This window comes from Sus scrofa, chromosome 2 (genome assembly GCF_054392235.1).
Source record: "Sus scrofa isolate SSC_HxYL_T2T_F1_AM1 chromosome 2, Sscrofa_HxYL_maternal_Yorkshire_Landrace_v2.0, whole genome shotgun sequence".
Classification (NCBI taxonomy): domain Eukaryota; kingdom Metazoa; phylum Chordata; class Mammalia; order Artiodactyla; family Suidae; genus Sus; species Sus scrofa.
This window is the reverse complement of record NC_139384.1, coordinates 98,203,145-98,217,184: the sequence shown is the minus strand read 5'-3', so window position 1 is coordinate 98,217,184 and position 14,040 is coordinate 98,203,145. Positions and strand designations below refer to the sequence as shown.

General features: G+C 41.8%; 1 protein-coding gene across 6 annotated transcripts in view; it reads left to right on the top strand.

Moving 5' to 3' along the window:
* ARSB (arylsulfatase B) overlaps positions 1 to 14,040 on the top strand; it is a 163,345-nt gene that overhangs the window by 27,061 nt on the left and 122,244 nt on the right. For all 6 annotated transcript variants that reach the window (XR_014838112.1, XR_014838113.1, XR_014838111.1 and 3 more), the window contains exon 4: positions 5,210 to 5,417. Coding sequence is in view for 2 of the 6 variants with exons in the window: in XM_021084478.2 (XP_020940137.1) it covers positions 5,210 to 5,417 (208 nt within the window). In the remaining 4 variants the exon portion in view is untranslated. The remainder of the gene's footprint in view (positions 1 to 5,209; positions 5,418 to 14,040) is intronic.

The window sequence follows — 14,040 nt, the reverse complement described above, 5'->3', positions numbered from 1 at the left end:
GATAGAATAACACTTTAAAAATATGCCATGTGCTTTTAAAAAATGTATACTTAGAGTTCCCATCGTGGCGTAGTGGTTAATGAGTCCAACTAGAAATCATGAGGTTGCGGGTTTGATCCCTGACCTTGCTCAGTGGGTTAAGGATCCGGAGTTGCCGTGAGCTGTGGTGCAGGTCACAGATGCTGCTTGGATCCCAAGTTGCTGTGCCTCCGGTGTAGGCTGGCATCTACAGCTCCAATTTGACCCCTAGCTTGGAAACCTCCATATGCCAAGGAGCGGCCTTAGAAAAGGCAAAAAGACAAAAAAAAAAAAAAAAGTATACTTTAAATTAGGAAAATATACTAAAGAAAAATAGAAATGAGAAATGAACCCGTAGCCCCTTTTTATTATTTTATTGTATTATTTTTTTTAACCTAGGTCTCTTTTGATTCTTTGTTTTATTTTATTTTATTTTCAGCCACATCCATAGCATGTGTAAGTTCCCAGGCCAGGGATCGAACCCACGCCACAGCAGTGACAACACCAGATCCTTTAACCACTAGGCCACCAGGGACCTCCGTTAGCACATTATAAAATACACTAATAACTTTAGGTAATAATGTCATACTTTTACGTCATACCTAAACATTTGGTTGTGAATCACATTTCGGATTCCAGTACATAGACCTCCTAAACCTGAAAGGGGTACAGCCAGGGTTAGTGTACAGGTGGCCACTGTGAGCGAGTTGGTCAGAGCAGAGATCTAGACCCAAGAAAGTTCAAGAGAGAGATCAAGGTCCCGCACAAACCCAGAGATCTACGGAGATCAAAGTCGGGTCCAGGCCGCCAGTATTTTGAATCAGGTGTCAGCAAGATCAGAAGAGGCCTGAAAGTCTCCAAAAGCCAAAGCATCCTTAGGTTGGAATTCAAGTCCGTTGACAGCATAGTAATAAGAAGCCCACCCCCAGGATGGCAGCAGGTTGCTGTAGATGAAGAGTGAGCTGAGGTTGTGGGGAAATTGGCTACAGCTGTTTACTGGGAGGGCCTTAGGAAAAGAGGTTGCAGACGGTTCCTATCTGTGGTGGAGAACCTTAGGACCCGAGTTAATTGTTCTTTCCACTGGGCCACTGTGTAGTACGAAGAACAGTACTCTTAACTTTTTTTTTTAAAATTTAAAAGTAGAATAGAAACGTTTCACATCTAGTGCTATTGTCAGATGAGTTGTTCCATGAATAAAATTCACCTTGTGACAGCTGAAACTTTATTTTTACAATATGGGGTGGAAGTACTCTAAAATGTGGTCCATGGCTCCTCACCTTATGAAATGGGCTGCACTGTTATCATTCTGCCTCCTGGTGACCCAGACCATCCTGCCATGTGAGCAAGGCTGTTTGCCCTTACTCTAAATGGCCCTAGATCACCGCTGACGAAATGGGGAAAAAGACAACGTGTTTTGTTCAAGGAGCACCTTTACTTGTAAGTTACTAGCATCGAGTCAGCAGGTAGCACGAGACGGTTGCGGGGCCAGTAACAGTCACAGGTCAGGGCAGCCTGCATCCCTCAGGGGTTGTTTTCACTTCCTCGCTTATGCCCCTTCTGGTTGGGCTAACAGAAGTCTGACCACTGTACAAATGAGGAGGGGGTAGTTTTATCATTTTAATCCCTCAGAGTCAATGGTCATGTCTTTAGTCACGAAGCAATAGTTACGCGAACGATTTTCAGGTAATTTTCAACTACATTTAACACAGTGAGCAGAATGATTTCCATACTGAACATCTATAAGAACTCCCCCCCCTTTTTTTTTTTTGCTTTTTAGAGCCCTACCCACAGCATATGGAGGTTCCCAGGTCCAACCAGAGTTATAGCTGCTGGCCTATGCCACAGCCACAGCCACGCCAGATCCATGCCAGATCCTTAACCCACTGAGCGCGAGGCCAGGGATCAAACCTGCAACCTCATGGTTCCTCGTTGGATTCACTTCCCCTTCGCCACAACAGGAACTCCCTATAAGACCCTTTAATGATGGTCCCAGAACCATTCCTTCCTCCCCTAGTGGTTATGAGAACTCTGCTCCCCCAACCTCCCCAGCCATCACCTCCAGGGGGCACTTGCTGGCTGGAAATTACCTGCCCTTCCTCTCCTTTGCCACAGGAGCTGCTGCATCACCCACAGTGACCTTGGTGAACCTGTTTTCTCCCTCTCCCATTTCTCCACCCCTGCCCCTATAGAGAATCCAGACCAGGGTCCATATTTATGTGGGTCAGGCCACTACCCTAAATAAGTGAAGCTGTTCAGGTAGAAAATTGGAGAGCCCTTGGAAGTGGGGTGTCTCCAGCCATTTGTTGTCAGATGGAGTGTGGGCATGGAGTTATCCGAAGCTGTGATTTTTCAAGGGAATAATAATAATTAATAACACAGGTTTTTATGTGACATTACCTGATTTTTAAAACTTTATGTGGGTTGCCAATTGTTGTAGCCTTCCAAGGTTAAATCCTTCCCCAGCCAGACCATGGCTGGTGGCTGGGTGTGGGCTAATGCTGAAGACCCAGCTGGCAGCTCCCACCGTGTACCCCCACAGCCTGGATGGGGTCACAGATGCCCCTGCTCATCCTTTCCCCTCCGGACATCTCAGCCCTGGGTCCCTCCTCCCACCAGGGCAGGGTATCTGCTGAGAGCCCCTTCCCCATGGTCTGGAGTAAGACGGGTGACTTGCGTGGCTGGACATGAACACGTGTGTGTCAAGGGGCAGCAGAGGCAGAGCTGATGCCGTGTCAGAGCTGTTAGCGTTGCCTTTTGGAGCTGGAATTTGGAATGTTTTCCCATGGAAATAATGTACAAAGGAAGGCAAGGGTCTGCCTTATCACGGTTGTCATTCCATCACCTGCCTCCTCAGTTAAATAGGTTTTAAAGTGAGGACTTTGCTATTTAACAGCAATTTTGGAACATTTTTATTTGGGGGAAGAGGTATTTGTAAGTTCCAAAGATCTGAATTAAAAACACTATCCTGGCTGTCCCTTTGAGTTCTATGTATGTCTACCCATTAGTCTATCACAAGGATATATAATATATAATCTCAAAGAATTTGTCAACAATAGTGGAAAATTGGAGTCCCCCTCATGGCTCAGCAGGTTAAGAACCTGACTAGTATCCATGAAGACACAGGTTTGATCCCTGGCCTCACGAAGTAGGTTAAATATCTGGCATTGCCGTGAGTGGTGGTGTAGATCCCAGTTTCGGCTCAGATCCTGTCTTGCTGTGACTGTGGTGAAGGCTGGTGGCTGCAGTTCTGATTCGACCCCTAGCCTGGGAACCTCCACATGCTGCAGGTGCAGCCCTAAAAAGCAAAAGCAAAAAAAAAAAAAAAGAAGAAATATGAGCCCGCCTCCCAGTCTGCATTCTAACTTTTCTCCGTTAGATTATGAGATTTATCGTACTTTATTTATGCCTCAAATACTTTGACAGAATTGTATTTTCACTCTTGGGTTGAACCAGTTATTGTCTCTTTGAGGGTTTTCAACTCTGTAGGGAATTCCTTGGTGGCCTAGTGGGTTAAGGATCCAGTATTGTCACTGTTACAGCTTAGGTCATTGCTGTGGCACCGGTGTGATCCCTGGCCCCAGAAGTTCCACATACTGTAGGTGTGGCCAAAAAAAAAAAAAAAAAAAAAAAAAAAAAAAAAAAAAAAAGATGAAGAGAGTGCCTTCAGAAAGACTCAATTTAAAGCAAGAGACAAACCCAGAATACCACTAATTTTAAATGCTGTAAGTTGGTGTAAGAGGCAAAATAGAATCAGTGTGGCACACTCCTTGGTTTCTGGGGAATTAAATTAGCCTTTTGTTTAGTCCTAGAGCAGACTAACAAGGCATACTTTTCACTTGTTTTCTCATAAAAACATCAAAAGTTCCTAGCCCTTTCCTGAAAGGTGGGAACTTATTTTTCAACTAAAGCAAAAAACTTAAATGTCCATCGGTGCATATCCATACTGCAATAGTGAGGTTTCCAATAGGAAATTGCTCTAACTAATGTGAGCTGGTGCAAATCATATAACCTTTCTAGGCTTCCATTAGCTTACCTATATAGTGGGTATAACAAGGTGGTTTTGAGTTATTTCATGAGACAGAATTATCAGTATTATTACTATTGTTTGGATCAGAGACTTCTAGGCCACTTTAGAAATCAAGCTTTTATTTTTTATAAAATCCACCTATTTAAAGCACACAGCTCAGTAGTCAATTCACAGAGTTATGCAACCATCACCTCAATCTAAGTTTAGGGCATTTTCAGCACCCCCAAAAGTCTCACACCTATAAGCACTCATCATTCATCATTCCTCTCCCCGACAACTCCCTATAGCTTGAGGCAACCACTAATCTACTTTCTGTCTCTATGGATTTGCCTCTTCTGGCCTTTTCATATAAATGGAATCATGCAAATGTGATCTTTGTGATTGGCTTCTTTCACTTCATGTTTTCAAGGTGCATCTCTGTCGTAGGATGTGTCAGTACTTCCTTCTTTTTTATGGCTGGATCATATTCCTTTTATTGCTGTATATTTCTGAAAATATACTTCATTTTGTTTATCCATTCGTCAATTGGTGGACATTTTGGTTGTCTCCACTTTTGGGCGATTGTGAATAATGCCACTGGGAACTTTCATGTACAGGTTTTTATGTGGATATATGCTTTCGTTCCTCTAGGAACGGAAATGCTGGCTCATGTGGTAACTCTGTGTGTGTTTAATAATTTCAGGAACTGCCAAGTTGTTTTTCAAACTGGCTGCACCATTTTATACTCTCATCAGCAGTGAATGGGGGTTTCAATTTCTCCACATCCTTAGCAACACTTCTTATTTGCCATTTTTTGAATTATAGTCATCCCAGTGGATGTGAAGTGGTACCTCAGTGCGATTTTGATTTGCTTTTCACTAATGACGAACGAGGGAGAGCCTCTTTTCATGGGTTTATTGGCTGTTTGTATATCCTCTCTGGAGAGATGTCTATTCATATTCTTTGCCCATTTTGTAACTGGGTTAATTATCTTTTATGGTTGAGTCTTATGAGTTCTCTAGATGTTTTGGATCCAAGTTTCTTAGATGTATGAATTATAAATCTTTGCAACCCAATCTGTGGGTTGTCGGAATATTAGTTTTATTAGCTGATGAATCTGGAGCTCTCTCTGGTGTTTAATGCTTCCATGCCCACTTAACTGATTTGCACAAACTCTCTTTCCAGCCTCTGTTTCTCTACCTTGCTCTCCAGTCTGTCCACGAACCCCTTCAGGTCCCCGAAGAATACCTGAAGCCATACGACTTTATCCAGAATAAGAATAGGCATTACTATGCAGGAATGGTGTCCCTCATGGATGAAGCAGTGGGAAATGTCACTGCCGCCTTAAAAAGCCGCGGGCTCTGGAACAACACGGTGTTCATCTTCTCCACAGGTGAGTCTGTCAATAGGAAAAGCATCTCTCGGCAAAGCTGAGGACGTGGCATTCGAGACATGGAATGGAGACAAATCGGAGCACTTAGCAGTTCCTGATTAAAATAAATGCTAACTGCAAGAGTGGAGGCATGATGATCATGGATAGAAAAATGTGTCTAAGGAAAAAGAATTATGAGCCTTCCCCTTCTTCCCTCAGACATCAAAACATCCCGGGACTATGCTTGAAAACAAGCTCTAAGAAACTGAGTGAGGATGAGAGGACCTCACTCCTCTGCAGGGCAGCTGGCAGTGAATCCCCAGACTGGTTTGTCCCCAGCGACCTCTGTGGCCCAGGCATCCTCTCTGAAAAGGGCTCTCCGTATCCGTGCAGAGACTGATCGTGACATTAGGAAGACATTTAAGGAATAGAGCCATTTAAGTCTAGGCTGGAGTCTCCAACTATAGATTTTTTTTGTATTAACAGTTGTCTGACAGTGAAGGCATACATGTTGGTTATAGAAAAAAATCAGAAAAGAAGGAAAAAAGAAAGTTTTTGAAAATCTTTTTCATTACGGCAGTATCATTGATTCCTCATCTCTTGTGTGTGTGGTTTCCCCCCCTTTTCATTAGACATAGAAAGTTCCCTATGATGAGCTTTGAGTGTAGGTCATGGTTTCTTCCTTATGCTGAGTACCTCAGGTAGAGTGCTTTCTATCTGAAAATGCAGATGCTTTGTTAGGGGACAGTTCCTCGTGTCCTTATTTCAGAATTGTTTGGCCTTCCATCTCACCTTTCTCCTGTTCTCCCCTTACAACCCTGTTATTTGGATATTGGATCAATCCTCTAATATTCTTAGTTATTTTCCTCTCCTATTTTCTTTCTTTTTCTTTTTCTATTTGAGAAATTTCCTTATCATCATTTTCTAGCCGTTCTGTTGAATGCATTGCAACTATCGTATTTTTTAATTATCAAGAACTGTTTATTGTTTTCTGATACGTCCTTTTTGGTCAAGTTCTGTTTTTACTTTATAAACATAATAGTTTATTTCTCCAAAGCTTGTGCTCTTAACCATTAATTTGATATATATGTGAATGTGTATGTACGTGTGTGTATATATATACATATATGTGTGTATTACATGTATGCTTACACATATTGTTTCTTTCCTTTTTTCTGGTTACACCCTTGGCACATGGAAGTTCCTGGGCCAGGGATCAAACCTGCGCCACAGCATCAACCTGAGCCACAGCAGTGACGATGCCAGGTCCTTAACCCACTGAGCCACCAGAGAACTGCAAATATCTTTTTAAATTCATTTGTACTCCCAATTTATCTCCTTTTTTTTTTCCTAAGGTTTAGTACTAATTTAGTAATTATTCCTGGGAAATGACCTCACAGTTTGAAGACTTGGAATTTACAAGTTTATAAAACAAGTCTTTTTTGTAGAGATCACGATTATGCAATCTAAGCATAAATTATTTCCTGAAATGCATGTATGTATGTGGATTGATGTATCATACATAGACTGAAAAGTACTCAGAAATGAAAATGGTAGCTCTAGAAAACTGCTGCAAGTCTCAAAACGGCTCCTGTGACAACAGATGTTGAGGTCAGGCATGCGTGGGATCAGGTGGAATAAAATTTTTTCATGATATGTGAGGGTAGAAAAAAAAGCAATATTTTAAGATCTGTATATCTCTTTTGTTATATTAAGTGTGTATACATAGTTATATTTTAAATACATAGTTGATTGTTTCATAAATATCCATAATATATTATTTATTCAAGTCAGTAAAAATAATTATTGGAGCTTTTCACTGAGAAAAATGGGGATTACTTTATAATAGAGTTAGCTTATGTTCTGACACTATGATATATTAAGAGAAATGTTCATCTGAGACCGTCTTTGCTTTATTGGGCTAAAGCCAACTTTTTTTATTTCATTTTTATTTATTTTTTCAGTATAATGATTTTTACGTTTTTCCATTATGGCTGATGTACATACAGTGTTCTGTCAGTTTTCTACTGCACAGCAAGGTGACCCAGTCACACATACATGTATACATTCTTTTTTCTCACATTATCATGCTCCATCATAAGTGACCAGTCATAGTTCCCAGTGCTAAATCCAACTTTTAATGTACATGTATCTTTATTGTACTGCTGTATTCAGTTTGCTAGGGTTTTATTTGGAATATTTGCTTCGATGTAAAAGTGAAAGGGGAGTAGCTGGTTTCTTTTTTCTGTCTTGGGTTTTGTCGTATTGGTTATACACACGTAAAATAGTATGGGTAGTTTTTCCATCTTTTTCTGTGCTCTGGAACAGCTTACAGATTGTTTGAAAGAACCTTTTTAGGAGGCTTTAAAAAATTATCTCCATAGTTTAAATTTTTTTTTTTCTGAATTATATTGGTGTGGGGGATAGGCCTTTAAAATATTTTAAAATTAATTTTGCCTGAAATACAGTGACCTCTTTGATCTGTATGCTGTGATTATTTTTCCCTCCAGGAAGTTTTCCTCATTCATATTTTAGCTTATTGTTTTTGTTCTGCTTGATTTATTTCTCAAAAATATCTTTAATTTGGCTGAATTACTGACTCAGCTTTTCTGTCATCAGTTTCACTTTTCCATCCTTTTTCTCAGTCTTCTTGGCGCTTCTCTGCATTACCAGTTGGACATTTCTGCTATTTAAATTTTGCTTTTTAATATCTCCACTGGAGGAGTTCCCATCGTGGCTCAGCAGAAACTGAATCTGACTAGTATCCACGAGGACACAGGTTCAATCCCTGGCCTCGCTCATTGGGTTAAGGACCCCGCATTGCTGTGGCTGTGGTGTAAGCCAGTGGCTACAGCTCCGATTGGTCCCCTAGCCTGAGAACCTCCATATGCCACTGGCACAGCCCTAAAAAGGCAATAAAATAAAATTAATTAAATTAAATTAAATTAAAATCTCCAGTGGAAATTATTCATTATGTTTTAAGTATCTTTGCAGTCCTTTGTTTGCCTCAGTCCTTTTTTCTTCCAGGCTTGTTAGTGATAATCATGACTACTGCTTGTTAAATATTTATTGCATGCCCAGGCTGTTCTGGTGCTTTTCCTATATACTTTCTCATGTCGGTCATGTTCGACTCAGTAAAACTCCTAGTAGCCTTTTGAAATGGGTCCCTTTATCCCTGTTTTACAATTGAAGAAACCACAAGTTAAAGAGGTTAAGCGATTTGCCCAAGGTCTGAATGTTTGTATTCATCCAAAATTCATATGTGGTGGTGTTGGAAGCTGGGGCCTTTGGGAGAGAGGAAGGAGCCCCCGTGAATGGGATTAGTGTTTTTTACAAAAGAGGCACCAGAGAGATCTCTAGCCTCTTCCTCCATGTGAGGACACAGTGACAAAATATTGGGCTCTGAACCAGAGAGGGTTCTTATCAGAAGGTGACTATACTGGCGTCGTGACCTTGGACTTCCCAGCTTCCAGAGCTGTGAGAAACACAGGTCTGTTTATAAGCCACTCGGTCCATGGTGTTTTGTTGTAGCCGCCTCAACAAATGGAAGAGCCAGAATTCAAACCCAGATCAAGCTGAGATGGATGCTTGTTAAACCCCATCGGCCATGGTTCTACATCTCATCTTTTTCTTCTGTCTTATCCCATTGTCCCTAATCTCTACATGTTGCATTTCTACCCTTCTGTTCACGGAACACATGCTTTTCCTGAATCTTTCTGAATAGAACTCTTCGTTCCCATTGTAAACCGACTCTATCCTTGTCCTCTGAGTGCAAGCAGTGGAGGATCTGTCCACCCAGAGTGCATGGCTGTCTCTTAACCTCGGGTCACTGTCCCCTGGTGAACTCCTTCTCAGATCTGTAGCTTGGGGTCAGGCTGGTGCACACAATTCACTCATTTCCCAATGGCCTGTAAGCATTGAGTTTTCTCCACTCTAGAGAACTTGATTGAGCTATTTGACATTTCCTCCTCTTCGGGCTGCCTGGATCTTTGGCGTGGTTACCAGACTCTTTCTGTCTCCACATCTTCGGGCTTTTCTTTGGGGGCATGTGCCAGGGTACTGTGCCCTGCTGGCACCCTTTCTTCTCCTTGTTTCCTGGGAGTTGTGGTCTCTACCTGCAGATAGGAAGTTGAGGAGGTAATGATTCACTGCTCATGTCCAAAATTAGCCCTGCCCCTTCCCCAGGCTGCCTTCCTGCCTCTTTCCAGGTAGGCCAGTGGCTCCTTGTCATCAAACAGGTTACACCAGCCCTGGTCTCTTCAGCTCAGTTTCTCCAACCTTACAGCTTATGAAACTTTCTCCAGGGTTTGCTCTGACATTATAAGTTATTTGTCAGTCCTTGTTTCTCTGTCATCATGAATTTTCTTCCTACTCTAATTGATCACGTGAGGTTATTCAACTTATTCTGTGTTGCATTGTTTTAGCAGAATGTTGTTTAAGAGAAGCAACACTAGGAACTGTTAGGAAGATACCAGTCAACCTGGGTGCCTGTCACAGCTGAGCCTCATTGCTAAGTTTACCAGGAATTGCCACACAAGTCCAACCCTGAGTAAAATCAGCTAAACTCAGAACCAGCTCTGGAGCAACGAGGTCATGAATTAAAACTGGGAAAACTGATTCTAAACCTTGAAAAGAAAACAGCGATTGATCTCAACATCTTTTTGCAGCTATGATATGTTTATCAGAATCATGTTTCACTTACGTTGAGAGGAAAGTTTGACTGTTAAGAAGAAACCTCATTTGCAGTTCTTCCTCTGGAGACTTTTTCTGTGTTTATTGACAATTTCATTGCCTGAAGTAGAATTTAATCATGTGCTATAATGGCTATAATAATGTGATTCTAACCCAAGGCAACAGGCCCTAGATCTGGCTGCTTGCAGAGCAGTGATTCATTTTTTCCAGTTTTCTCACTTGACTTCACCTAGCACTGCTCTTCTTTATAAGCGTAAAAATACTGGGTGCATCCAAACAAATAAGTGTTGAATCCATTAGGACAGAAAACCCTGACATAAACTGGCTGCTTGGCATGACACTTATATTTAGTGAAAAGAAGAGGGAAAGATTTGATTTTTTTTAGGATTTGATGGTTGAGGACAGTTTTTTGAAAAAAATCATTTTTTTATATCCTGGGGGAGACTCATGAGGCTTCCTCATTCCTTGTCATTATCATCTGAGCACTTCAGGTGGTTACTCTCCGTGTGCCAGATGAGAACCGCTTGCAGTAGTGGCGTGTTAAAAACTGAGGAGTTCTCGTTGTGGCTCAGTGGGTTCAGAACCCAGTGTAGTCTTTGTGAGGATGTGGATTTGATTCCTGGTCTCATTCAGTGGGTTAAGGATACGGTGTAGCCGCAAGCTGCGGTAGGTCGCAGATGTGGCTCAGATCTGGCGCTGCTGTTGGGTAGGCTAGCAGCTGTAGCTCTGATTCAACCCCTAGTCTGGGAACTTCCATATGCCACAGGTGCCACCCTAAAAAGAAAAAAAATGCAGTTTCTGAGGTGAAGGCTGTGCGACTTTGTGAATGAACTGTCACTGAATTGCACACACCAAGATGGTTCATTTTATGTTATATGAATTTCACCTCAACTTTTAAAAATGCAATTTCTCAAACTGTTAATACTTTACTAAATCAGAAACCCTGGGTCAGGGCCTGGGAATCTCCATTTTCAAATTCGGAAATTTAAGAACTTTTGATCTGAGGTAAATTATTCAAACCCTGGGAATTTACTAATGAAGAATGTGTGTGCATATATATATATATTTCTTTAAATAGTGTATTATTATACATATATACAAGAATATGCATACATACAGGACTATATACATATATTTGCCAAAAACCAACCAGGTTTGAAATTCAACCTCTCCTAGGTGTTTTTATTTCAGACAAGTGCACCCATTTCTAGAAACAGACTCTTGGAAAAAGCTAGTAAGACAAATTTAATCATTCTGCTCTCCATGCCTTTACTGCATATAAATTACAGCCTTGGAAGATTAACGACACTCTTTTTTACAAGGTGTGATTATTAGTGCCGTTAAAAACCGAATCCTTGCGAACTTAATATTCTGTTCTTTTTATACCAAGATGACCCTTCTTATCCCTCTTTGAGCGGATAGGATCAGAGTTCAGTTCACAGCTTTCCTGCCAATTAGTTACGTCGACTCTAGCCTCAGTTTCATCACTGATTACATGCAGGTTGGCTGATAATTCACTTATTCACTCAGCCTCTCATTGCAGATAGAAAGACACATAAGACATGGTTCCAGCCCTGAGGAACCTTGCAGTCTAGTTGGGCAGACGAGCAGAGGTACTATTATGATGCAGTGGAAAAGTGTTTGGAGATCTTCCAGAGCCCAGGGGCCTGGGGAGACTTTCTGGTATTTAAAGGGAGTGCATTGGCCAGATAAACTGTGCGCAGGTGGGGAGGAGATGGGGCAGCCCCATCGGCTGTGAGAGAGGACCATGGACCCAGGGCAGAGGGGAGAGAGCAGTTCTGTCGGAGCTTCAGTGGGGCTGGAGCCGAGAGTGCAAGGCAGGGACCAGCAAGGGGTGAGGTTGGAGAACGTGACTGTGATCTACAAACCTGCGCACAAGGTGCCTGTGTAGGTGCGGAAAGCAATCTGGAAGGTTCTTGAAACCATCTAAAGGCAGTGGGGAGGCACCGAAAGGCTTGAGGGATTGATGTGGAGGATGGTTGGAGGCTGGCAAACCTTTTAGAGGCTGTGGCAGAAAAGGGGGCGGGGGCGGGCAGAATAAAGGCAGAGGGAGAATGGATGGAGCTGAAAGGAGAGTTTCAAGAAGTGTATAGGCCTGGAGTTCCCTTCGTGGTGCATCGGAAATGAATTAGACTAGGAAACCATGAGATAGCAGGTTTGATCCTTGGCCTTCCTCAGTGGGTGAAGGATCCGGCGTTGCTGTGAGTGTAGGCTGGCAGCTGTAGCTCCGATTGGCTCCCTAGCCTGGGAATCTCCATGTGCCGTGGGCGTGGCCCTAAAAAAAAAAAAAAAAAGGCAAAAGAAATGCATAGGACCACGACAGAAGAAAATATAAGAAAGGGAGTGTGTGTGTGTGTATGTGTGTGTGTGTATACATATATACATGTATATATATGACTGGTCACTTTGCTGTAGAGCAGAAATTGGCACACTGTAAAACAACTACCCTTAAAAAAAATACACAGGAGAGCTTGGGCCAGTTGACTTTAAGTGTTTGTTACTAGGGAAGTTGACCATTGTGTAATGCTGTGTTTTTGAACTTCTCATGGAGCCGTCCCTTCTGCTGACTCTGGGATGCATCTGTTGGTAGCTGGAGACGGTGCAGCTCATGGTCAGAGAGCCCATGTAGTCTGCCTAGCAGTGGATACCCTTTGAGACTGGAGTGGGGGTCCGCAAGGGTATCTGGAAATGTGCAGTAATGGTTTTGGTTGTCATAGTTACGAGTTGTTACATAGTTACATAGTTGTTACATAGTTACATGGTTGTTTAGTTAAGAGGATGAAGTTACCTTTGAAGGAGAGGCACCTGTAATGCTCAGGCCAACCCTGTGCAGTGAAACGCCCCAACACAGATGCCAGCAGCACCGATATCTAGGAACCCTGGCCAGATCCCATAGCACGTTTCTGCTTAAACAGAGTAATTTATTCCAGAGCCTAAACTTGTAACAAGTATTATCTGATCTTTCACAAAATTCTTTGTGATTTAATATCTGAGAGCATTATTCTTTAATTCCTCTAAATTTTATGTCCCTTTCTCCCTCATATATTAAATTCCCTCCAAAACTGGTACTGGCCAATGAAGAGCCCCCTCCCCTCAGTTTAAATGTGCTTATGCAATTGGCAGACATAGATATTATAGAAAGTCTGTGCCAGGAACAAAGTTATCCGATGCTGGCAAAACAATCTCACAAGGTTCTTCAAACCCTTAAAATGCATTTCTGACAAAGCTAAGGAAAACCTAAGAGAATAAATGGTATAGTGGATCTACACTGGCTTTCTCTTTGCACACATCCCCCTTTTCAACACAAACCACAGAGAGAAATGACCTCACGCAGCTCAAAACTATGAGATGAGGACCATCTTTTCCCTTGCCTGGGGTCCTTGGCTCATTTCATCTTAAGTGTTAATGTCGATGCTAAAAGCAGAGTTCCCTGGTGGCCTAGCAGTTAAGGATTCAGCTTTGTCACTGCTATGGCTCAGGTTCAGTTCCTGGCCCAGGAACTTCCAAATGTCCATGCTTTTTAAAAGCATATTGGATTACTTTAAGATTTTATTAGCAATAGGCAGTAATGCATACAGATTTGTTGATTATTTTATTGAGAGAATGATGTCTTGTATTTGTCTTCTCTGTGACAAACCAATGAATCCTCAAGCCCGGAGTCTAAAGCAAAGATATTTCTCAATCCCTATGTTTATCAGGTCGTCAATGTTTTATTAAATTTATGCTTACATGCTATGATATAACATTGCGTTATTGATATTATGAATTCCCTAGCATGAGAAACAGGAAATAATTTTTATTTTTACACTTCTATGAGACGTGGCCCTTCCCTGAGTTTATAAATAATGGAAAATACATATTTTACTGGGCATATTTATTGTCTAAATTGGAAGCCTTCCAGTTTGTTTGGGTTTATTTTCTTATCTTGCTT